This window comes from Hyperolius riggenbachi, chromosome 4 (assembly GCF_040937935.1).
Source record: "Hyperolius riggenbachi isolate aHypRig1 chromosome 4, aHypRig1.pri, whole genome shotgun sequence".
Taxonomy (NCBI): domain Eukaryota; kingdom Metazoa; phylum Chordata; class Amphibia; order Anura; family Hyperoliidae; genus Hyperolius; species Hyperolius riggenbachi.
In genome coordinates, this window is record NC_090649.1 from 132,356,275 (window position 1) to 132,382,552 (window position 26,278).

Below are 26,278 nucleotides of genomic sequence, written 5' to 3' on the forward strand. Positions count from 1 at the left end.
TGGGGCTACCTATTTTTGGGGAACCACTGCTGTCAGATTGAGTGTATTTTGGGGAACTGCTGCTAGGTGAGAGCTGTCTACCATATTAAGGGGGCATTCTGCCTATTTATGTGAAATGCTGTCTATTTATGTGCCTCATGACTGCTGAATTTGTCTTGTTGGGGGCCTCATGGTTACTGAATTTGTCTTGTTGGGGGCCTCATGATTTGTTGGGGGCCTCATGATAGCTGAATTTGTCTTGTTTGGGGCCTCATGATAGCTGAATTTGTCTTGTTGGGGGCCTCATGATTGCTAAATTTGTCTTGTTGGGGGCCTCATGATTGCTGAGTTGGTCATGTTGGGGGCCTCATGATTGCTGACTTTGTCTTGATTGGGGGGGCTCATGATTGCTGAATTTGTCTTGGAACATGCTGGAAGGTACATACTGAGGGAGGGTGGGTGAGCGTGAGCCTGCTAACTTCCTGTACATTTGGCTCCACCCATAACCACGCCCACACTATGCGCGCCCCGCAGCCTTCACATTAGGGGGCGCATTAATAGTCTTTGTCCCCGGGCGCTGAAGGCCCTAGCTACGCCTCTGCCTACTTAAATTATAACAATCCCCCCTAAAAAGGCTTGACCCGCAGATCCCAGCTTCTGAACCCACCAGTACCTGGTTTCTTTTCTTTAGGTTTCACTTTTCGATGTTCGTGCTCACACAACTTCTCTGCTCTAGGCGGTTATCCCTGGAAGAGAGAGAGCAAGACCTCTTGGTCTTCCTGTAACCAGGCTCTCTGGGGAGGCCCTACTTCTAAGTCCCTCTATACCACATGCTCAGCATTTGCGTCACTTGCGTATCACTCACAAACTTGCATGACCACAGAAAAGTGAAACTCGTTTGGTTGTTACACAACGGAGCCGTGCCAGGTGCCTTCTAAAAGAGCGCATTTATACAATCAGCTCCATCACCGGTACTACTAAACCTATACCCGTAACCCTGTATATCCCTTAATTTGAAAATATTGGTTCATGAGATTGTTTATGAGGCACCAATCTCTTGACCAGGTTAATTTGTTCTACGTAATTTTAACACACAACCTCACCTGGATAATGATGCCTAAAGTTGTCATCCCCATCCAGACGACCAGTGGGTGTAGGAAGAACTTTTGAACTGCAGAGGCCCAGTCCGAGTGTCCCTGGAACATTGCCAGAAACCGTTTCCACCAGGTCAGACTGGAACTCACCTGATTATATTTGTGTTCAAAACTGAACTGAAAATTAAAAGTCAAAATAAACATACACAAGTCATACTTACCTCCTGTGTAGTCTACTCCTAAATCTATTTTTCCTCTCCTGTGTCCTGTTTGTCCACTGTGATCAATGGAATTCTCCGTCCTCCATTTTGAAAATGGCAATGACCCCCTAACAGCTTCCTGGTCAGCACACTGTTAAACTGTAACATCGCCCACTTGAGCCATAGGGAAACATGGACACATCAGTTCTCCTCTCAGCTGTAAATGACAGCAACTGATATTTAACTGACAGCAACTGATATATTTCAGTTCTGCCAAAATGTTGTCAGAACTGTAAGGGATCACTGTAAGAAGAAAATGGTGAGCTTCTGAGAGGGACTGATGGGGAGGTAACCATGTAATGTTCATTTGAAGTTACCTCATGTGTTTATTTTAAATAATTTGACTCAGTACAGGTTCTCTTTAAGATCACCTTGATCATGACGAAATATCACCTCTAATTTAGTGTTCTGTTTGTTTAACCGTTTTAACAAAGTGTGATCTTGCGTCAAAACCTATACCCATTTGTCCCATGGCGTGTTAACCCTCCAGGAGGGGAACTTCCCGTGAAACTTTGAACTTTAGAGTTCTCTTAACAATTTGAGAAATAACGTCATCAAACCTGGATGACTGGATCCATATGGGATCTCCGCTCACCCAATATGTTCCCCTTGACAGATCCTCCTTATCGGAACAATTATGAAAATGTACCTTGAATGTGTCCTTAGACATGATGCTAAAAAAACAAACCTTTCCTTCAGCCACCGGAACTATCGGTTTGGCTTCAGGGTGGATTTTTGAATGGTAGCCTCGCATTCTGTGTTATTGAGCCCGCAGGCTTCTTCACTAAATTTGGCTTGCCCCGGCAAACACAGGTACCTCTGGGAAATTGCCCGCATGAGGACAACTCTACTCGTTTCACCTCCTTGTCTAGCACCAAAAAAGTTTGACCTCTCAGGTCATGGTGTAAGACATGTGTTGAGGTGGGAACTAAGGAAGTGGCGGTGCCTAAAGGAATGTTGCACCGTTTCCATTTGTTCACCCAAACATCTTGAAGCTTCCATGCAAAAGATCCTTCTCCAGAAAAATCGATATACCTCCCCTTGTCCAATCTCAGTTGGACAGGATCTTTAAGCATCTCCCTGTTGGTAGTTCCAGAGTGTGATGTTGTCCCCCGCGTCTCTCCGGCCGGAGAATTGACGCCTCCTGCTCGTTCCTCTCCAATCTGGAACCATCTCACTCTGGATAACCAAGACAAGGTACCCCTGAATCACACTCTCCACCTTTTGCATGTACCCATTGTACTGCAATGTACCTTTTAACAAAACTTTGGATCGGTGCATCGATTCTGGGAGTGTGACATTCAATAGCAGATTTACCCTGCCATTCAATTGATACTGCCCGCACACCTGACCCTTCAGACCTGTCACCCACCTTGTGCCCTGAAATTTGTTTTCACCTGGCACAAGTGCTCGTTTCCTCCATCCCTGCTTGGTCCATCTGTGCCAAGCAGAGGGAGGTGTGAAAGGATTAGTACCTCTGTCACCAAACATTAACATGCTTGGACCTTGCATTCTCATTAACCCATTATTATACATGAGAATGTCCTCTCCTCGTTCTCCTAGGACGAAATGGCAACCTAGGATCGCCATTAGCACGGTACTCTTCATTATAAAAGCACCACCTTGGGAAAGAAAAACATTAGCAATTTGCACTATGCTTTGCTCAGTCAGTTTTTTTGGTCGTTTTCCGATCTCAGGAATCTCGTGTTTTAGTCTCTTTCCAATTTCAGGAATCTCGTGTTTTAGTCTCTTTCCAATTTCAGGAATCTCGCTGTTCTCCAACCTCAGATTGGCATCTGGAACCTTTCGCTTATCCGACTGACATCTCCATCTTTGCTGCCAGCACTGCAGCTGTCTCGAGTCCATAGTGCCAAACTCCTGAAATCGAAATACAAACAAATCAATTCTTATTAATGATTTGGGATTCGCCCTGCGGCTTGTACTCTGTACACTTTAAATTGATCAATATATACCGTAATTGATCTCGTTGCTTTATGGTTCTCATGAACTCTGTTTACTCTTTTTGGTAGATTGGAGTTAAACCTCTCTCCCCTACCTAAGTACTATTCGAAGTACTTACCTGTGTAAAATATGCTCCCGCGGACTTCACCTTTGGAAGCTCTCACCTCATTGCAAGCTCCCTCCACATCCCCCCCTATCTGTACATGCACGGCCGTCGCATGCACAGATTACGGATGCCACACCTGTTACTGCTTTGCAGGTGAGCCTGCAATGCTCTTACTCATGATCGCATTTACTTACCTAGAACTGCATCGCGATACCAGCTCTGCTAGAAGTTCTGTGTGTTGTACCCTCTGACCAATGTTTGCCGTGCTACTACCCCCATACTACCAAAAAAATGGCTGCCGCCCTGTAGGAAGGAGCACTTTGCACTTAAACTACACAGGGTGCAGGGCTAAGCATTCCAGCATCAAATGCCAGTATGCAGATCCCTGAATGCCCACTTGGTAGGTAGTCGTATGGCAAACCTGTCCTGATACACTGTCACTCTGTAAATGGCAATTCTTTCATCTTTTTTTTTTTTTTAATATTACATTTTTATTGAAGCATAACATAGAATACAGGTTTCGTTAATAAGAATTGCATGACAGTTTAGTCCAATGAATTTTAAACAATATATCAGCAATGAGTATCATAGTATATCACCTGTTATCTAGTCATTTCTTCCTTTTGAAACATGTAATTACTATTTGAACATTTGACATCTTTTCTGTTAACTATAGTAACTGAAGAAGCTAGGCCTGAGGGCCCCTTACTTTTGTTACTTGAGATCAACTTAGGGAAAGAGAACTAAAGAAACACGTATATCGTGCATTTAGAAAGGACTGATATAATCATCCATTTCTTTACTTTACCCAGGTTTAGCCTACCCTCTAAACTCCATGGTAGGTAACTTAGGTACGCGCAATTTGCCTCAGCAGAGTGAGTGTGGGGAGGGGTGGTAATAGGGCGTTGGGAAGGGTATGGGACGGGAAGGATAAGAGGCTATTGTAATGGGTTTATTTGTCTACTTATAGGTTTATCTTATTTAATTATTTATTTATTTATTTGTTTATTTTTTTTTTCTATTTCGGCTTATTTATGTCTTAGTCTAGTGTTAATATAAACTTGTCAAGGGTGAATATTAGATATGCTTTAGTGCTAGTTTTGCCCAGTCAATATTAGGGGTAGGAGGGTTGGTGCTTGAGTTGTAGTGTTGGGAAATTGAGTTTTCCATTTCCAGATTGCAATGGGTGTTTTGTATGATTTTGGAGACTGGTGGGATGTTGTCCGTCATCCAGTTGGATAGAATAGCCTGTCTGGCTGCGCTGATAATGTGTGCAACTATTTTCCTGTAATTGTAAGGGATTTTATCTAGGCCAATTAGAAAGAGCGCCAATTCCGGGGGTAACATCATCTGTGTTTTTGTGAGAGTTGATATTATGCTTGAGATGGCGGTCCAGAGGGTTTGGATTTTGGGGCATTCCCACAGTAAGTGGCATATCGTGCCTTGTTCTCCACAGTTTCTCCAACATAGGGGGGACTGCGTAGAGGAAAAGCTGGCTAGCAGTCTGGGAGTGGTATACCACTTATAAAATATTTTTTTTGAGGTCTCCAGATGTGAAGAGCATTTGGATAGTTTTCTAAGAGTGTTGTGGGCTCTAATGAAATCTGTTACTGTGATTCGCGAGTGCAGCTCTGTGGACCAGAATGCTGCGTATTTTTCTAAAGCGTTGGATTTGTTCTGTGATAGGATTTGGTACCAGGCTGATATACCCCCTCTATATTGGAGTGGGCTGTCAATTCTTTCATCTTTATAATTGCCCCATGAACTGCTGTCAGTTCTTGTTCTTTGTGCTACACTTGATAGGAGCTGGAAAAAAAAAAAAAAACATATTTGACCAATCAGTGGATGGAAAAAAATGCACACAAAAAAACCAGCCCCAGCTCAGCATAGACCTCTTAGTCAAACCGGAAAAAAAAACGTTACCGCTCTGCAGCAGCGGCGACGGATACCTGGATTGGTCAACTCCCTTTTTTTTCCAACTCCGGCACCCCCCTGATGCACTGTCCCCCCTTTTCTCTATTGGGAACTCATGCTGCACCACCCGGTAAGGTGCCTCACTTAAAGGAATAATCCCATAAGCAACTCAGTACAGACCCTTTCCTGATCTGCGCTGCTCCGTGTCTCCCTGCACCTAGCTGGGAAACAATTCCTATCCGTGACCATGCTAGTCTTACAGTAATAGCTTGGTGCACGTATTCTGGCATTCCTATCCCTGGACCCAGGCTATGGGGAAATATACGGAATCCGAGATACTCAGTAGAATGTCTCATTATTTCTACCCCCCTTCCTTTCAGCTGCTCTGCCCGGAGCCGCGAGCACAGCCTGACGTGACGTGGATCCCCCCAGCCCCTCCTCCCCCCCTGCCATGACGTGTGGGAGCCATGACTCTTGGGGGCGGGCCCTCTCCACTGCCGCCATTTTGAGTCCTGAACTGCCAGCTAAGATGGCTGCTCCCATAGCAACCTCTCAATCCTATAAACCTTAGGAAAAAAAAACAAACTCAAACAGAACAAACATTTTATGCATAGTTACACACAGCATCGATACATATTGCAGATAGTCAGCATTCCGCTACATCCCCTCTTGGATGCTCGCAAAAACCTACAAAAAAACCCGTCCCAGCTGCAATTCTAAATGCTATACATCTTAGTATCACCCAGTGACGTGGAAATCTCTCTCACTACATCGCAGACATAACTCAGAACTGCCAGAGCGCGCTATACAACACTTTAACTGTTACCATCCCAGCTAGAAACTTCTTCTGAGACGAACATTTATCAGCCGGAGCTGACCAAACAACATTACACATATGCAGACATTTAGAAACGTTTTAGCAGCACTGACTGGAAACGCACCGAGGAAAGGAACAAAAAAACAACTCACCCATTATCTCAGCTGTAGCTACAAACTTACTTTCACAGCGACCCAGAGACAAGGGCTGTGCCTTCCTGTCTACCCAGCTCACCGAAAAAAAAAGAGAAAAAAAAAACCCAGCCTACCACTGTCTCTCACTCGCTTTCCTCTCCTCTCTCCCTTCCCTCTCCCCCTCATCCAATACTAACAGACTGAAACATTGCTGGCTTCTCTCTGCCGCGGGGGACCCCCCCACATCTGGCATCCTTCCCAGTCTCTGGACAGGGAGAGAGAAAAAAAAAAGTACAGAGAAGGAGGGGAGAAAGAAAGAAAAAAAATGAAGCACGCAGCCTCCAAGCTGCAATTAACACAGAATGTACACATTAACAACTCCATTGTTATAACACCAAATACAACACAGACAATGCAATACAACAACGTAGATCATACATGCCTGATTAGCGGACTCGTGGCAATTCATCAGCTTTCGCAACTTTCCCTCCGCAAAACTCAGATTGGACTCCGGAACTTCTGGGGGGGGGGGGCCTCCCACCTTCCCCCACAGCGGATCAATCTCCAGCGGCAGTTGCGAGCAGCCGTAGCCTCGGAGGGTTCCTTCCGACCCAGGTTTAGGCTTGTAACTGTTGTGCACATGCAGTTACAGTGTAACGTCCAAGAGTTTCGCCGCTGATATCCTCGAATTGCAGCCCGTGTGCTTGGCTCACGCACACTCCCCACACCAGCTTATCAGCTTGATAAGCTTTACAGTCCGCATCTATTCCGCTTGTTTTGCTGTGGAATATCTTGAAAACTGCTTGAAACTTCTTCGGCCCCCGGCCCCCTGTCTGCTTGTATTGCTAGGCAGCGAAGGGTTTAATCAGCACCATTGTTATAAATTGTTCTAATCACCTTTTTCCGGCACCAGCAACTCATCAGCAAGAGTTGCACATACGACTCATCACAGCAAGCAGGAGATAGACTTTCTCAGGCTTCTTCAATATTCACGTTATTTATTCAGGAAACAGAAATACAGATAGATACAGTTCATCATATCCTAGCCACGCCAATCTTCATGTTGCGTTACAAGCTTCTTGATTAAACTTCCTGCTGAAGTCAATCAGGTACCTTCTTCCTAACCTACGTTACACTAGACTACCTATGTACAGCATACATCATATCAGATTACAGAAAAGAATGAAATACTTAGAGGTTCCAGTCAGCATTTAGAGCTAGTGTGAAAGTAAGAAGCAGAGTGCGCTCCCATTGCTCACTCGGGCTTTAATACCGACTAGAAAAGAGTTAAATATGACATCATCTTCGCCATCCCCTAGATCAGACTATTGGTGGACCCACTCGTGGTGTCATCATACACACCTACTCGATTAATATTCAATGAGGCTTTTGACATACATACAAGAATTGGGTGTTTAGTAAATATGGCTGATGTTTATTGTTCTAGTGGTGTACATGCACAGGTCAGGGAGACCTGTGGCCTTGTCCATAGAACAGCTTCTTGGTATGTTCTAGTTCTGACAGAACTGAAGATTTTCTCTCTAAGAGAAAATCCCCTTAAAGGGCAGGTCTGCTCCCCAAGCCTTTTTGACTAACTCAGTCCAAATAACTGAGGCCTACTTAAATTATAACAAAAGTCACACCACAAAAGCCCACTGTGAACCTAGCCTAAAGGTCATTATCTAAACAACGAGACCGGTGTGCCCATGGGATCGGTCTTGTATGCCTAATTTGATGGCCAGGGAGCACTTTTGGCAAAGATGGACATTAAGTCATCCAGTGTCTTTTTATGTTGCCAATGGGGGGCTTGTTGTCCTGTTCTTAGTTTAAAAATATTTTCTACCCTTATATTAGAAAACATAAAGGAGGCAACATTTCAGCTTAATTTCATTTTCAGTTTACATACAGTCATTTCGGCTTTACACTCATATACTGTAGAACCTTCCTTTGTTTCCAGAGGGGCATTAACAGAACTTTGTCCCATGTGTCATTCCCTGTTCTTTGCGCACAACCACTTTATCTTATCAGAGGATTATGTTGTCAAGCTTTAGAGTTATGTAAAGCTAAATACACACACACACACACACACACGCGCGTGTGCGCGCTGGTCGACCTTAGGGGACTTCTGTACAGACAGTAGAGATCATGAAAGATTATAGGCCATTGTTTCTGATGCCAAACATCTACTATATGTAGCTTTTGCGAATAAATGGTGCCTGATGCCATCTGATTGCAGGGCCAGAGATCCGTTCTGGTAGAACATTTTGGGCGAGCAAGGGCCGATAGCATTGTTCTCCTCCACTTACCTCGTCCGCCATGCAACATCACTCTCATGCTGCTCAGCCCCCCGGCAGCAAGCAAGAGACTCATCTGTAATGTCACCAGAGGCATCGGGTCCTGACTCTCATCAGGCGCCATAGATTGAGTTTGTGTACGGGCCGAGTAGAAATCTTTGCCACACTCTATGGGCACTAGCCAGCCCATAAAGCCCTGAGTAAGTACTGACAAGCGCAGAAATGAACTGCTGCCTAACGCTCATTGTGGATCTTGCAGTTGCAGTCAAACACTAGACATCATGGTGATTATAAAGAAGTGATCCAAAATTCAAGGACAAGCAAAGGGGACTATGGAGTGGCTTTGGGTTGTACATTGTTAGGTGAGAGGGCAGGAGAGACAAATATATATATATATATATACCTGTATATATATATATATATATATATATCTATATATATATATATAGATATATATATATATATACATACATACAGTGCTGCCCATAATTACATAGGTGCCTCCCAAAAGATAATAACACAATGTACAAGAGCAATTATTGTGGGGGGAAAACATTTCTCAGCTTTTATTTACAGTTGAGCAAAAAGTGTCTAGTCCAAAATTATTCTTACCCCTCACAAACTGCCACAGTCTGTGGGAAAATGTGGTTCTATACCATTCCAAATAGCCCAAGCTGTTCTAAAGCACCCTAATTACCCTGATTAATTGAGAACAGTTGTTTTTATCAACTCAACAGGTGAAAAACAGCAGCTCTCTGCAGTTGGGTTGTGGACAGTCATGGATAAGACAAAGGAGCTCAGTGAGAGCCTGCGGCTGCGCATTGTGGCTGCTCACAAGTCAGGAAAGGGCTACAAGGCCGTTTCTAAATGTTTTCAAGTTCCAGTGGCTACAATGCAAAGTATTATTAAAAAAATACAAGATTTTCTCAGGGGACGTGGTCGGAAGCAAAAGTGACACCTGTGCTGACCAGGAGAATAGTGAGAGAGGTGAACAAGAATCCAATAATCACCACCAAGGCCATCCCGGTGAATCTGGGCTCTTCTGGTGGCAATGTCTCAAGGCAGACAATCCAACGGACACTGCACACTGCTGGGCTCCACGGATGCAGACCATTAAAGGGAAACTTAAGTAAAAAAAAAAAAATGAGTTTTACTCACCTGGGGCTTCCAATAGCCCCCTGCAGCTGTCCGGTGCCCTTGCCGTCTCCCTCCGATCCTCCTGGCCCCACCGGCAGCCACTTCCTGTTTCGGTGACAGGAGCTGACAGGCTGGGGACGCGAGTGATTCTTCGCGTTCCTGGCCACAATAGCACCATCTATGCTGCTATAGCATATATCATATACCATATAGCAGCACAGAGGGTGCTAATGTGTCTGGGAACGTGAAGAATCACTCACGTCCCCAGCCTGTCAGCTCCTGTCACCGAAGGACACAGAAAGTGGCTGCCGGCGGGGCCAGGAGGATCGGAGGGAGACGGCGAGGGCACCGGACAGCTGCAGGGGGCTATTGGAAGCCCTATGTGAGTAAAACTCATTTTTTTTGTTTGACTTAAGTGTCCCTTTAAGGAAGCCACTTCTCCAGATAAGGCATACAAAGCTCACTTGGCCTTTGCAAATGCTCATCTGGACAAAGAAGAAGACTTCTGGTCTTCTGTGTTATGGTCAGATGAAACAAAAAAATAAATTGTTAGGTCACAGTGATGTTTCCTTCATTTGGCGTAAAAAAGGAGAAGCCTTTAACCCAAAGAACACCACCCCCACTGTCAAACATGATGATGGGAACCTAATGCTTTGGGGTATTTTCCAGCCAATGGACAAGGGAACCTAATCGCAGTAAACAGCACCATGTAAAAAGATCAATACATGAAGATTCTCAATGACAACATCAGGCAGTCTGCAGAGATACTTGGCCTTGGGCACCAGTGGACATTTCAGAATTACAATGACACAAAACACATAGCAAAAGTAGTGAAGAAATGGTTAGCAGGCAACAACATTAACATTTTGGAGTGGCCCAGCCAGAGTCCTGACGAATCCAATTGAGAATCTGTGTAGGAAACTAAAGATTAGGGTGATGGCAAGAAGACCCTCCAACCTGTAAGATTTGGAGCTCATTGCTAAAGATAAATGGGCAAACATGCAAAAAGCTGGTCTGCAATTATAGGAAGTGTTTGATTGCTGTAATAGCCAATAAAGGCTTTTCTATTGATTATTGAGAAGGGTATGAATAAGTTTGGACTGGACACTTTTTGCTCAAATGTACATAAAAGCTGAGAAATGTTTTTTTTTCCCCACAATAATGCTTCTTGTACATCTTCTTATTATCTTTTGGGAGACACCTATGTGATTTAAAAAAATTACTTGCTGGTTGAATAAAAGTCATAATTTGCCAAGGGGAATGAACAATTATGGTCAGCACTGTATGTGTATGTTTTTATTTAATATGGCTTTAATGCGCCAGAGGTATGTGAGCACAAAGCTATATTTCCATCTTGCTTCTCCTGCAACTCCTAGTTGACATACTGGCCCATATGCAATTCACTTTTTCACCTGAGGTTTCTCCCAGAGGATATTTTTACAACTTGTAGTTAATAAAATGCCTTTTAAACCACCAGCAAGCAAATACTCAAAATAATTTTCACAGCATTTTTTCACCTACTTTTTGGTATTTTCTCCATTATAAACTACTAAAAAGTTATTTTAAATCAAAGATGAAAAATTATCTCCTAGGAGAGAACTCAGGAGAAAAAGTGAATTGCATATGGGCCACTGTGTTAAAGTATAGGTCTAGAGAATGGGTTGTGTAATATGATTTTGCAATCACTATATGATACCCATCACATGAAAATTGTGGCTTGAAGCCCCTAAAGCTACAGGCAAATGAGCACTGGTCAATGATTACCTCTATCACCAAGGCATAGTTGATTCCTGTCTGCTTCATGCCAAGTACCTGGTGTTGGGTAGCAACAGCCATCGATCAGGCTAAAAAGAGCCATGTAGTCCTGTGCTTGGAAGGCCTTTGTTAAAAGAGAATGTTAATGATATTATGTGCAATCCAGTCTGAAGATAAATAGCTTAGCACAGCTCAGACTGTAATGATGACACAACTTCCCAGCTATCACCATGCAGAGCAATAAACCCAACACTGGGAGAGGCGCTCAGGAGGAGCCGTTATTGAGCATGTGTGAGAATATATGTCGTATTAATGATCAGCAAGTCACTCCTTATCACACAATGTAGTGTCAGAGCAAAGAGCAAAGGTGCAGCAGCTTTATCTAACCGGGAAATCCGTGATGGGAAGTCGTTTCTTTCATTTGGGAAGACCGTAACGTACCTATTGGCTAAATTCTATATTTCCCATTTTCTGGACTATACTAACTTTTTGCTACGATGTCCACAGCCTTGGAACTGGTGGGATTTTTAATGGGGCTGGCCGGGAGCTTGATTTGTGGAGTTGCCTTAGGAAGTGAGAGGTGGAAAACGTCCTCGATGAGCGGGAGTGTCATTACCTCAAGCAGCGTCTATGAGAACCTGTGGAAGAGCTGTGCCACAGCCAGCACAGGGATCACCAACTGCAAGGCCTTCGATTCACTGCTGGCCCTGCCCTGTGAGTCCTTATCCCTGCCTGGAGGGAACAATGCTTGTCTTTGCTAAGCTTTCTATACCCTCTTTTATCTCTTCATGTTCTTTTTCTCTATTCTTAGATTCTTTGAGGCCCAGTTTAGGCCCCCATTTTTAAACACTGGATTTGTATGCAATTACCTAGACATTTTACTGTAGCCTGTTGTGGATGACTGGACATGTGGCGGTAGCCCAAATTGATCATATTTGTGCATATTTGTACGTTTTCACACTCTTGTGCCAGTAAATGGTTTTCGGACATATTTACTTTAGTGCCATCAAAAGTAGCTTTTCTGACAAATTGTTAGGGATAGGGATTTGATATGAGAGTGTTTTAAAGAATGTCTGGAAAGTATCATTGTAAATTAGGCCTAACAAAAGGGCCTATGGGCCTGTAAGGGTGCGTACACACATCCAGTTTTGATTGGACAATCTTGCCATCTCCATGTAGTATTAGGGACAACAGTATTTGAATGCTATGAACAGATTGTGTAGGTAAGCTGTCATTCCACATGGAGGTGGTAAAATTGGCAATCATTGGCCAATTAAAATTGGCTGTGTGTACCAGGCTTATTGCCCACAGCAACCAACGGGATCCCCATTTCCATTCTTGTCTCCTCAAGTTTGAAAATAAAAAGTAAGGCTTGATTAGTTACAATAGACAGGTCGCCCTTTTTGTATTTTGGTTAAAGTTGTTTTGTTCCGAAATTAAGATATGTCAGAACTGTTTATTATTAGCATGAATTAAATATTTGTTTATAATTGTCTTTGATGCAAAATATTACTTTCAGTTATTGATTGAGGACATCTAACAATTAGGGATCAGCAAAATATCCCTCCACACCTAAAGATAACACTTGCATTATGAGTGTCTATTAGCTGGGCTCTTTGATGGCGAAAGTCATTGGAGGTGAGTGGCATGGTGGCAGTCTGAACAGCACTGCCACCTTCAGCAGAGTCCCTGGTTCAAATCTGGGTCAGGACAGTATCTGCATGGAGTTTGTATGTTCTCACTGTGTTTGTATGGGGGTTAATTGGTTCCTCTCAAAAATCAGATCAGAAATATACCGTTAATGGCTTTTGCCCTCTTTTGATGTTCAGTGTATGTATGGAGAACTGGAGGCGCGAAAAGGACATGTGGCCGTTTACTCTTACACTAACTGTAAGGCGTCAGCAGTGAGTCACATGACGTTCCCAGTGAGGCGTATACAACTAGGTTAAATGTTTAATAACTAACCTGTTCAGTGTTTTACCAAGACCATTTTTACTGGCCTACATCAAGAGCTACTCTTCGTCGCTGTGGGGGGTGGAGCAGTAGTACAAATCTTCCACACCAACTTTTATTGTCAGTGCTAAAGAAATGGAGGGAAAGTATGGAATTAGAAGTGCGGATGACTGGGGGCAGAGGAGCAAGGAAGGAGAGTATCAGGCAGGCTTGCATGGTGAGAGGTGTGGGCAGAGGATGAACGTAGGGAGCAACTACTTTTGTTTTTGTCCCTAATTAAACTTTAGGACAGTGCTGCATGATTAGTGAACTCGTGAGTGAATAACAGATACCGCTCCAGTCTCCTGGGTGTCATGCAGCACAGCGAGCCTCCTGAACAAGTTCTTGAACTCAAGAATCAAACAAACAGAAATTCAAGCCAGGCCTTGCAAAAAAATTGTAAATTAGATCGGACCTGTCGTGAATTATCGATTTGACCCCTCAATCTGACAGGAAATTGCATGGTGTGTACCAGGCATAAGAGGAAGAACAGTTGCTATTGTGTCATGCTACGTTATCAGCCAGCAGGCTAGACGTTTGCTAAATACCATGCGTGCATGTGACTCCTGCAAAATTTAGGATGTGCCCCCCTTGTTTTCTGCACAGGTAAACTGAGAACCAGTGTTATTCAATTGGCCAGTGCACACTTGAATGTGTTTTCCCCATGCAGATAAAAACAGCATTGCAGCAGTGAAGCACTGCACACATTTTCTCTATCAATTACAGTAGCTTCTGGGATAAAACATGCATGTTTTCACACATACAGTCACACATGGGCCTTGATTCACTAAACCGTAATAACTCAAGGATTCATAGTGCTCGCTATGCTACTCTGATAAGGCGTGTTAACTTTGATAAGGTGTGATATCTTTAATAAGGTGTGATATTTGAGTTATCGCGGTTCAGTGAATCAAGCCCATGGTGTGCAGAAAACTCATACAGAAAAATGACAGATGAGTGTGCTGCCAGCCTCCGCTTATTACACCCACTCTGTCCATCTCTGATCGAACAGAACTGGCTCTGCAGACCTCTCCAGCATCACTACAGTACAGAGAACTTGGGGAGGGGGTAGAGAGGCTGGGGGCTGAACTGGTACTGCAGAGTGTGAGATACTGGAAGAAAAAAACACAAGGACAACGGGAGCCCAAATGGTGCAGTATGTCACATGTGATGAGTATTAAAAAAGATAAATAAGATATAAGAATACTCACAAAGGTGGGTTGCACAAGGGGCAACCGACCACTTCAGGCAGGTGGAGTGTCTTAAACCTGACTCCACTCAGGTATACCAGCAATCCTGGATACGGTCGCTCTCTTAGCAAAAAATCCTACGCACCTTAGATTCCATAGGTGGTGGAATTCCACCCTGGGTTAGATGCGTAAGACTCCCCTCACTAAGAAGCGGGGGGAGTAGGGCACAGGAGAAGGTAAAGAGGCATCCAATGTACAGTATATAAAATACTCTAAAATCAATAAAAATAAAAAAGATAAGGTGGTTTACCTCACAGGTGACAACTCACTTCAGGTTGAGAGTTTTAATGAAAAATAAGCATGGGCAATGCGTTTCGTGGGACCAAGCCCACTTCTTCAGGCCAAATAAAAGTGCCACTGCAGTCTATTTGCTGTATTCGGGACGCCTCGAATACGGCATATAGACGGTTGAAAAACATTACATTGAATCTAGGTATTGATTCCCCCAATCATGCCCGGAGGAGAACTCACAGCAGCAGCCATTCAGTCATGCGGCATCTTTGTGCGCCAGACAGTGAAGCATACCCAAGTGATGCACTGGGAGACATCTCGGAGCTCACTCCAACCTGAATTATCGCAAATACTTTCTGTTTTAAGAAAGCAAACTTTTGTTTTCCATTGGTCAAAATAGAGACTGTTCTAGTCCACAAGAGGGGTGACAGACAGTAAGATTGCATAATCACGCTGGAAACACTAGAGAGTAGGGCCCTGCCAGAAGCACCCAGCTTGATCATGTGCCCGTTACCGTAAGCCCCCTGCACATGCGCAGTTCAGTCTTTTGAAACAGGAGGCTTATGTTGACGCGCACATGATCGAGCTGAGTGCACAGAAGGACCTTGCGGGCTATGGGGGGGGGGGGGGGGGGCTGGGGGAAGGCCTAGGTAAGTGCCGATTTTCAGTTTAACCTCTGCTCAGGGTCCCTTTAACTGAATGCTTGTTTCAGGTGTGTGATTCAAACACTACTGATGCAGGAGATCAGCAGGACAGCCAGGCAACTGGTATTGTTTAAAAGGAAATACATACGGCAGCCATTATATGCAAAGCACAGATTCCCTAAAAATTGTTGAGATCTGGTGGTGTTATGATGTTCTGGACCATTTCTAGGCACAGACCACACAGGAAAAGGCCTGGGTAGCCCTCTTGTGTACAGGGCACAATACTGCACCCCTTTGTATTAAAGTGGACCTGAACTCAGACCTTCTCTCTGCCCTAAAAGATACACAACAGCATAATAACCTTTAAACAAAAAACATGTATTTGTTGATACAAATACTAAAATAAATCTGCGCGGTTTCTACTTCTTGATTCATGGAAGCAGACATATTGTTTACAACCTGTACTTTCAAATGGGCTTATCTGCTTATCTATATAAGTACAAGGATATATAGTAAAAACATATTTTTGAAGAGACAAAAAAGTTTCAAGATGATCTTAAATTTTAATGTATCAAAAAGTTATTTTGTAAAAGCAGAGTTCACAAATCTTCAAGCGAATTCATCTTTGCAAACAACATCCCATTATCAAGTACCAAAAACATATGTTAAAATTTTTAAACAATTTTAAACAATTTTTAAACAATTGCATAGTTCAAAAATTTTTTTTACTATATATCCTTGTACTTATATGGTTATATTATTGGTGTTCTGGCACACCATTGAGGATATGGTTTTTGGGTCTCCCAATTTTTCCAATTACACTTATCTGCCTATCTGCCATAGGGCTCGATTCACAAAAGGGTGCTAACTCAGTTAGCACGCCTAAAAGCTTTTATTGACCGCGCGCAAAGTTTAGCATTGCGCCTAAAACGTTGCACCGGGTGCGGCCGAAACAGCGCACCATGCACCATTTCTGCGCACCTGTTGCGACGGTTGGGGGGCACCCAGTGCAACGTTTTGATCGCACCTGGTGCGACGTTTCGCGCGCACCGTGCAGCGCTTAAACTTTGTGCGCAGCTTTGCACATCCTAAAGGGCTTTAGGCGTGCTAAGGGGCTTTTAGGCATGCTAACTAAGTTAGCACCCTTTTGTGAATCAAGCCCATAGGCAGTCATGTGACACAGTGGAGGGATCAAATTACAACTAGTGATTAGACACAAATGAGAGGGAATTACACAGGCTAAACTCTTTAAAGGACTTCCGAGGCCAAAACGAAGAAAATTACACTTTACCTTTTTCTTAGCAGAATCCACGTAGGACGCCCTGCGCGTCCTCCGCTCTGGTGCGCCGTCAGTGTAGGCCTTTTCGTTCCCCCAGGGCTTGCCCCGACCCCACCGAACGGGTCGCATCGATGCCACCCATAAGATGGCCGCCGCCTTGCTCCGCGGCTGCGCATTACGCTTTGCCGCGATTGCGACTGCGCAGCCTTTAGCCCGCCTCCAGCCGCGTATGGGTCCCGGCATCCTCCTGAAGCGTGCGGCGGGCTAAAGTCTGCGCAGTCGCAATCGCAGCAAAGCGTACTGCGCAGCTGCGGATCAATGCGGCGGCCATCTTAGGGGTGGCATCGATGCGACCCGTTCGGTGGGGTCGGGGCAAGCCCTGGGGGAACGAAAAGGCCTACACTGACGGCGGAACAGAGCGCAGGGCGTCCTCCGTGGATTCTGCTAAGAAAAGGGTAAAGTGTAACTTTCTTCGTTTTGACCTCAGAAGTCCTTTAAATACATACAGGGTGCATTTCTGTTATGTTTTCCTTGTGTTCTGTGCAAGAGTTCAGGTCCACTTTAATGAAATGATTTTCCAGGCAGCCTGTAGAACCCAGGACTGTATATTCCAGCTTTTACAATGTCCCTGTGATGTCTTACAGCCTTTAGTCTCCGATAGTGTGTCAGATACATCCCTGCATACAAGATTCAGCAAGTAGACATGGTGACATACTGTACAGTCATCCCCTTCAGCAAAGTACGTTTTATCATCACTACATCATGAGCTTATATACTACACAGATATTCTCATCAGTATGGCAGTGGTCACAGACAGAGAACCTGTATGACGCTGTGTTGGATGGCATGTCTCCCAAACATACTGATGGTGATATAAATATTTCTTGTGAGGAGACCTGTGATTAGTACTACTATATCGTTCCTTGCAGCAGGAGAGGCATAGAGAATCTGCCCTATTCAATTATTTTATTTGGTCAGGCCCATAATGCCAAAAGAGGCGACTTCCTCAGGCGGCAGAAGTCTGGGGGCAGCACCAGGCAGAAACAGGAAGTGAAGAGAGTGCCTGGCCAACCTATACTAGCCCCTGGCCATCGTGTGAACCAAGCGTGTGTTTTCAACCTATACTAGGGGCAACTGTAACCTGAATAACCGATACTGGGGGTAGCTGTACATAGCTACCAATACTGGGGGGCACCAACACTTGGCTACCTACCTAGACTGAGGGTGTTTTTCTTTTGAGGGGGGGGGGGGGAAGGGGGTTCACTGCAGCTATAATGTGCGGTGAAAATTGTCAGGTGCTGTGCGATCATTCCAATTCGCTGGGGGGGGGGGGGGGGGGGAGAGCGCATCCTCACAAATTTGCCTCAGGCAGCAAAACGTTTAGAACCGGCCTGTATTTGGGTGACATGCTCCCATGCCTGCACACCTTTCCTTGCAACAAGCTCAGCATCTGTATGTAACCACTAATCTCCTATCTACCTGCTCTGCGCATATCCCATCCTGCTCCTACTTCCGTTAGCTTTACAAAAAGATGCAACAACGAACAATCCCAGCAGTGAGAGACAGCAATACATTACACACCATGCTTTGGTATCTGAGTGATTAAAGAATTAGTATTTTCATGCAAGTGGTGAGATGCTCCAAACATGCACACACTTAAGCTGTGTACACACGCAAGACTGAGACAGCCCATAACGACCATCTCAGCCAATAATCTGGTGTGTGTGTACAGCAGTCCCCAATGAAGGGCCGCCACTTGGCTAACAACTGGCCCAGCAAGTCAACTTAGCCAAGCAATAGCCGATTGTTTTGTCTGCGCTGCTTGCCCCACCCGACACGTGACGTCACGTGTGCACACTCCCATCGTCCATCCGCCTCCCCGAATAGCAACAGAACGTGTCATCAGTTGTACAGCTGACACGCATCTGTATTGTATGGCCCAGCGATGTTGCCCGAGTCCCAATCCCCGACAGGCAACATCCGTCAGCCTGTGTGTACGGGTCTTTAGTTGTAGAAGTGGCATCTCTCCCAAAGCACCACCACGGTTTCTCCATACCTCTGGCATCAGTGTTGGTGGCATTTATTTCCCTACCCCACTTCCTAAAACTATATTTATAGTCAAAGGTTTTTGCAAACAGATTTTGCCACAGGAGTAGTCAGTTCATTTAGGACCAATTTAAAGTGGACCTGAACTCTTGCACAGGACAGAAGGAAAACATAACAGAAATGCACCCTGTATGTATTTAGAGAGTTTAGCCTACCTAATTCCCCCTCATTTGTGAGCTCATTTGAAAGCACAGGATGTTAACAACATGTCTGCTTCCATGAATCAGGAAGTAGAAAACCTGCAGATTTATTTTAGGATTTCTGTCAGCTGTAACAAATACATGTTTTTCTTTAACCACTTGAGGACCGCAGTGTTAAACCCCCCTACCGACCACTGGGCTGTGCAGGCTTTTCAGCCTCCTGCACAGCCCAGCTATGGAGCCCAGCGATCGGACTCACCGCCTTGCTTTGTCCCTAAGGGGACATGCCGCCTGAGGTGTCCGATCGCTGTGGCAGTAGTTTTATTTTTATTTTTTCAGCCTGTATCAGGTTGTTTCACCCTTCCTCCCATCCGTTCACTGCATTTGAACAGGACGGCGATCCGTCCTGTTCCGCCTCACATAGGCATCAGCCTATGAGAGGACGGCGATCCCCAGCCAATCAGAGGCCGGGGATCGCCGATCTCGTACAGCGCTGATGGAGACTGCAGCGCTGTACGGATGTAAACAAAGGGGATTTCTTTCCCTTTTCATCTACAAACAGCCTGCTAGCTGCGATCGGCGGCTAGCAGGCTAATCACGGAGCTCTGCAAACGGGCAGAGAGGATGTTCTGAGTTCAGGTCCGCTGAAAACCAGACATATGTGAGTACGGAAGCCCAGACATCAAGTAGGCAGGGCAGGCCACACAAAGAATTTGTCAGGAATTTGGTCAGAAAGGGTAACATCTTTACAATTATTATGGAGGCTTTATTGAGGCCCTTTTCTAATGGTGAAATTTTTGTGAATGGCAGAAATTCACTTTCACTTTAAATTTGACAGTAAAATCTATTTCCAAATAAAATATTGTTGCCCTATATTGTACAAGGGACATAATTTAAACATTGCAATAGCTGGGAGAAATGAGCAAATAAAATGTGTGGGTTTTATCCACAGTAGCACGTTTTATTTTAAAATTATAATGGCTAAAAACTGAGAAATAATGAATTTTTACATTTTTTTTTATTATTCCCATTGAAATGCATATAGAGTTAAATAATTCTTAGCAAAAAGTACCTCCTAAAGAAAGCCTAATTGGTGTGGGAAAAAACAAGATACAGATAAAAATTCCTAAAAAGAAGGTTAAGGTTAAGGTGTCACTGGTTCTTGACAGGATAAAATGATTTATTCTTTTGAAGTGTGATATTTACAGTTGAAATTCAGGCAATTTTTTTAAACATTAATTTAATAAAATATTGGTTTACATGAACTGAATGCACCAATCTTCAACTTCTTATTTGCTTCCCATAATCAGGGCCGGCGCTACCATAGAGGCAAAGGGGGCAAATGCCCCAGGGCCCCAGAGCTTGTAGGGGCCCCCAGTGGCTACAAGAGGAAAAAAAAAATTTTCAAATCGACCTTATAGTTACATAGTTATTTTGGTTGAAAAAAGACATACGTCCATCGAGTTCAACCAGTATAAAGTACAACACCAGCCTGCTTCCTCACATATCCCTGTTGATCCAGAGGAAGGCGAAAAAACCCTTACAAGGCATGGTCCAATTAGCCCCTAAAGGGAAAAATTCCTTGGATCAACATCATTAGGCATTACCTAGTAATTGTAGCCATGGATGTCTTTCAACGCAAGGAAAGCATCTAAGCCCCCTTTAAATGCAGGTATAGAGTTTTCCATAACGACTTCCTGTGGCAATGCATTCCACATCTTAATCACTCTTACTGTAAAAAGACCTTATAGTTTTTGAGAAAATCGATTTTAAATTTCGAAGGAAAAAAGCATACTTTTAAATGCGGTAAATGTCACTTTTAGTAGCAAACCTAATGGTAGTGTAATTTTACATGCATCAAAAGAAAGAGCAATACATTTCCTGACGCGGTTTCCAGAAGGTCCATACGCAGCTGCAGCGCTTTGGCCAGGGATCGCTATACAGCCGCAATATGGCTGTATGAAGATCCCTGGCATTTTTTCCTATTTTCCCTTTTTTTTTTTATGTTTAGAGTGTGGGAATTTTTTTTTTTAAATTATGTGCGGTCCCCCCTCCTGAAACTTTTTAACCCCTTGTCCCCCATGCAGGCTGGGATAGCCAGAATGTGGAGCTCCGACCGATTGGGGCTTCACACCCTGACTATACTAGCTGCAAAAAAGGTCCCTTAATGCCGATTTTTGTTCCGGGTATCTGTTGGGGGGGGGGGGGGCAGGTTTATTTTGCCCTGGGACCCCATTGTTGCTTAAACCGGCCCTGCCCATAATGCAATGATTGATACCTACAAAATACTGAGCCGAACTGAGGTTTAAAGGTCACACAAACTGTGTCTGCCATCATCTTGTGTGTCATGCAAACAGAGCTAAGAATCTGGGTAACAGCAGGCTTTCTCGGCATAAGCACTGTTAGTGAAGAGGCAGAGGTAATGCTATAGACAGAAAGTTATATGAATGTTGTCACCTGGTAGCAGCACTGGTCTCTCCTGCTAGTAGCTTCAACTCCTCCTGAGCATGCCTACTAGTATGGTTCTTTGTTTTTACCCCTTATGTACAGTATTGCTACTATTGTAAATATCAATACGTTCTTAATAATGGGGGCGTGTGAGGAATACCTGCAGGCGGTGCCCCCTGCTGGTCACATAATCTATGATTATGTGTGACTGAGCTCTCTCTCCTGTCTATGGCCGGATTGCTTAAAGGGAACCTAAACTGAGAAGGATATGGATTTTTCCTTTTAAAGTAATACCAGTTGCCTGACTCTCCTGCTGATCCTGTCTCTAATACTTTTAGCCGCTGCCCCTCAACAAGCATGGAGATCAGGTGCTGTGACTGAAGTCAGACTGGATTAGCTGCATGCTTGTTTCAGGTGTGTGATTTGGCCACTACTACAGCCTTAGAGATCAGCAGGACTGCCAGGCAACTGGAATTGTTTAAAAGGAAAAGTCCCTATCCTTCTCACTTTAGGTTCCCTTTAAAGAAAACCTGAACTGAAAATTAAAAGACAAAATAAGCATACACAAGTCATAATTGCCTCCCATGTAGTCTACTCCTCGGTCTCTTTCTTCTGTCCCGCGGCCTGTTTGTTCACTGTGATCAAGGGAATTTTCCATCCTCCATTTTGAAAATGGCCATTACCCATAACAGCTTTCTGGTCAGCACACAGTTGAACTGCAATATCGCCCACTTGAGCCATAGGGAAACATGGACATTACCTGGTACATCAGTTGACCTCTCAGCTATAACTGACAGCAACTGATATTTTACTGACTGCAACTGATATATTTCAGATCTGACAAAATATTGTCAGAACTGGAAGGGATTCTTGTCAGAAGAAACTGGTGAGCTTCTGAGAGGAACTGATGGCAAGGTAACTATGCAATGTTCATTTGAAGTTACCTCATGTGTTTATTTTAAATATTTTTACTCAGTACAGGTTCTCTTTAAGCTCTTGCTAGATTTGGTACTGCAGACACCAGGTATAAGTATTTGCACCATTTTATTGGCTGACAGGCTGTCTGAGGACCAATTTAAATAGCAAAGCGCTGTCTGGGCATGAGCATTTGCTTCTCTTGTGTTTGTTATTCAGTTGAGGGGTAGTTTGGCAGATTTCCCTGGTGTTGTGATCACTGGGGTCCACCTGTGCTGCCCCTTTGGTGTTGCTGTTGTGTGGGGGTTCCGGTTAGTGGCAGACCCTGGGGCCCCACCTGTCATGTGCACCAGTGTTTGTGATTTTAATCCTTAGTTTTTCAGCTCCTAGTATCCAGGTCAGTAGTAGGGAAAGGGGCGTGAGAGGGATACATGCACACGGTGCCCCCTGCTGGTCACATAATCAATGATTATGTGTGACCGAGCTCTCTCTCCTGTTGTTTCAGCTCTTGCTAGATTTGGTACTGCAGACAAAGGTGCAAGTACGGTATTTGCACCTTTTTATTGGCTGACAGGCTGTCTGCAGACTAATTTAAATAGAAAAAGCTGTCCGGAAGTGAGCATTTGCTTCTCTTGTGTTTGACAAGTTTTTAATAATATGAACACCTGGCTATCCATAAAATGGGGATATATTCTATGCTACACTGACAGAATACCAGAATACCTAAGAAAAAGTGGAGAGTGGGGGGAAATCTCTCAAGCACTTTTGACATTTATCTGTACAGCTTGGTCACTTCAGTGCATGTCAACGGGGCTTCTCCTTACATATTTGCTCACAACTAATACTAATTAATCTTCACTGTATTTCAGTGGAGATTCTTTACACCACTTTAGGGTAGAACAGGTGCTTCTCTACTCCACTTTTGGCCAGAGATGGTGCACTTTTCATCACTCTAGGACATGTATAGTGTTTGTTTTCACCACTGTAGGGCACATACAATACTTCTTATCTCTGCTTCTCAGAATAGCTTACCTGCCAGCAGGCATGCTCAGATGTACCAAAATTCGGTTCGGGTACATTCGAATTCGGGTCCGCATGACATTCGAATTCGAATTCGCCTTCGACCACGAAATTCGATTCGAGTTCATATTCAGTTCGAGGTTACGCCTGAAAATTCGTTAAAAATTCGTATTTGTGAATTCGGGTTTTTTTTGTGTGTTTTTTTTAAAGTGAATTCACATTGAAATAGGTGTACTTAAAAAAACAAAACTGAAAACGTGACGTGTGGCACTGGCAGCAGGCAATGCATTGTGTGGACCCTGGCGGTGGGACCACTGACAGCAGCAGGATAAATACAACAGCAGCAGTAGGAGGAGGTGGAGTGACGTGTGGCACTGACAGCAGGCAATGCATAGTGTGGACCCTGCTGGTGGGACCACTGACTGCAGCAGGATAAATACAACAGCAGCAGGAGGAGGAGTGACGTGTGGCACTGACAGCAGGCAATGCATAGTGTGGACTCTGGTGGTGGGACCACTGACAGCAGCAGGATAAATACAACAGCAGCAGTAGGAGGAGGTGGAGTGACATGTGGCACTGACAGCAGGCAATGCATAGTGTGGACCCTGGTGGTGGGACCACTGACAGCAGCAGGATAAATACAACAGCAGCAGGAGGAGGAGTGACGTGTGGCACTGACAGCAGGCAATGCATAGTGTGGACCCTGGTGGTGGGACCACTGACAGCAGCAGGATAAATACAACAGCAGCAGGAGGAGGTGGAGTGACGTGTGGCACTGGCAGCAGGCAATGCATAGTGTGGACCCTGGCGGTGGGACCTCTGACAGCAGCAGGATAAATACAACAGCAGCAGGAGGAGGAGTGACATGTGGCACTGACAGCAGGCAATGCATAGTGTGGACCCTGGTGGTGGGACCACTGACAGCAGCAGGATAAATACAACAGCAGCAGGAGGAGGAGTGACGTGTGGCACTGACAGCAGGCAATGCATAGTGTGGACCCTGGTGGTGGGACCACTGACAGCAGCAGGATAAATACAACAGCAGCAGGAGGAGGTGGAGTGACATGTGGCACTGACAGCAGGCAATGCATAGTGTGGACCCTGGTGGTGGGACCACTGACAGCAGCAGGATAAACACAACAGCAGCAGGAGGAGGAGTGACGTGTGGCACTGACAGCAGGCAATGCATAGTGTGGACCCTGGTGGTGGGACCACTGACAGCAGCAGGATAAATACAACAGCAGCAGGAGGAGGTGGAGTGACGTGTGGCACTGACAGCAGGCAATGCATAGTGTGGACCCTGGCGGTGGGACCTCTGACAGCAGCAGGATAAATACAACAGCAGCAGGAGGAGGAGTGACATGTGGCACTGACAGCAGGCAATGCATAGTGTGGACCCTGGTGGTGGGACCACTGACAGCAGCAGGATAAATACAACAGCAGCAGGAGGAGGAGTGACGTGTGGCACTGACAGCAGGCAATGCATAGTGTGGACCCTGGTGGTGGGACCACTGACAGCAGCAGGATGAAAATGAGCGCAGTGTAATATGTTGCCGCTTTAGAAATACAATAAATACATAAATAAATTCATAGGTAAATCAATGCAGCAGGCCAGCAGGAGGAGGAGGAGTCCGGTAGAAATACAATAAATAAATAAATACATAAATAAATTCATAGGTAAATCAATGCAGCAGGCCAGCAGCAGCAGGAGTCCGGTAGAAATACAATAAATAAATAAATACATAAATAAATTCATAGGTAAATCAATGCAGCAGGCCAGCAGGAGGAGGAGGAGTCCGGTAGAAATACAATAAATAAATAAATACATAAATAAATTCATAGGTAAATCGATGCAGCAGGCCTGCAGCAGCAGCAGAAGTCCGGTAGAAATACAATAAATACATAAATACATAAATAAATTCATAGGTAAATCAATGCAGCAGGCCGGCAGGAGGAGGAGGAGTCCGGTAGAAATACAATAAATAAATAAATACATAAATAAATTCATAGGTAAATCAATGCAGCAGGCCTGCAGCAGCAGCAGGAGTCCGGTAGAAATACAATAAATAAATAAATACATAAATAAATTCATAGGTAAATCAATGCAGCAGGCCTGCAGCAGCAGCAGGAGTCCGGTAGAAATACAATAAATAAATAAATACATAAATAAATTCATAGGTAAATCAATGCAGCAGGCCTGCAGCAGCAGCAGCAGCAGGAGTCCGGTAGAAATACAATAAATAAATAAATATATAAATAAATTCATAGGTAAATCAATGCAGCAGGCCAGCAGGAGGAGGAGGAGGAGTCGTCACGTATGGCAGGCAGCAGGCGATGTATTGTAATTCCCAGGCAGGCACCTCATGTCCTCCTTTCGCCGACAACAGGTGCCAGGAACGTGCCTTCTATCCAGGCCTGGTTAATCTTCAAAAATGTCAGTCTGTCCACGCCCTCTGTGGACAGACGAGAGCGCTTCTCGGTGACCACACCACCGGCCGCACTGAAGCACTTCTCAGACAGCACGCTGGAAGGGGGGCAAGACAATACCTCCAGGGCGTACTGCGCAAGCTCCCTCCAGATGTGCAAGCGCTCCACCCAGTACTCCATGGGGTCCACAGGCTCTTCGCTGCCGGTGTCAAGCCCACTGAAGGACCCCATGTAGTCGGCCACCATCCGGATCATGCGCTGGCTGTGACTCTCACCGAAGGTGGCTGCTGCCCGCACCTCCTCTCTCGGCTGCTGTACCTTCATGTAGAACGCCTGCGTCAATGACAGAAGGTCTCCTGGGCGCCTTATGCTGC

General features: G+C 44.7%; 1 protein-coding gene across 2 annotated transcripts in view; it reads left to right on the forward strand.

Annotated features, from left to right (window-relative positions):
• LOC137571503 (claudin-10-like) overlaps positions 1-26,278 on the forward strand; it is an 89,708-nt gene that overhangs the window by 42,162 nt on the left and 21,268 nt on the right. Inside the window, exon 1 of one of the 2 annotated variants that reach the window (XM_068280720.1) lies at positions 11,863-12,166. The exons of the other annotated variant lie outside the window; for it this stretch is intronic. Coding sequence (XP_068136821.1) covers positions 11,950-12,166 — 217 coding nt within the window. The 5' untranslated portion in view covers positions 11,863-11,949. Of the gene's footprint in view, positions 1-11,862; positions 12,167-26,278 lie in introns of those variants that run through there. 2 annotated transcript variants of the gene reach the window in all.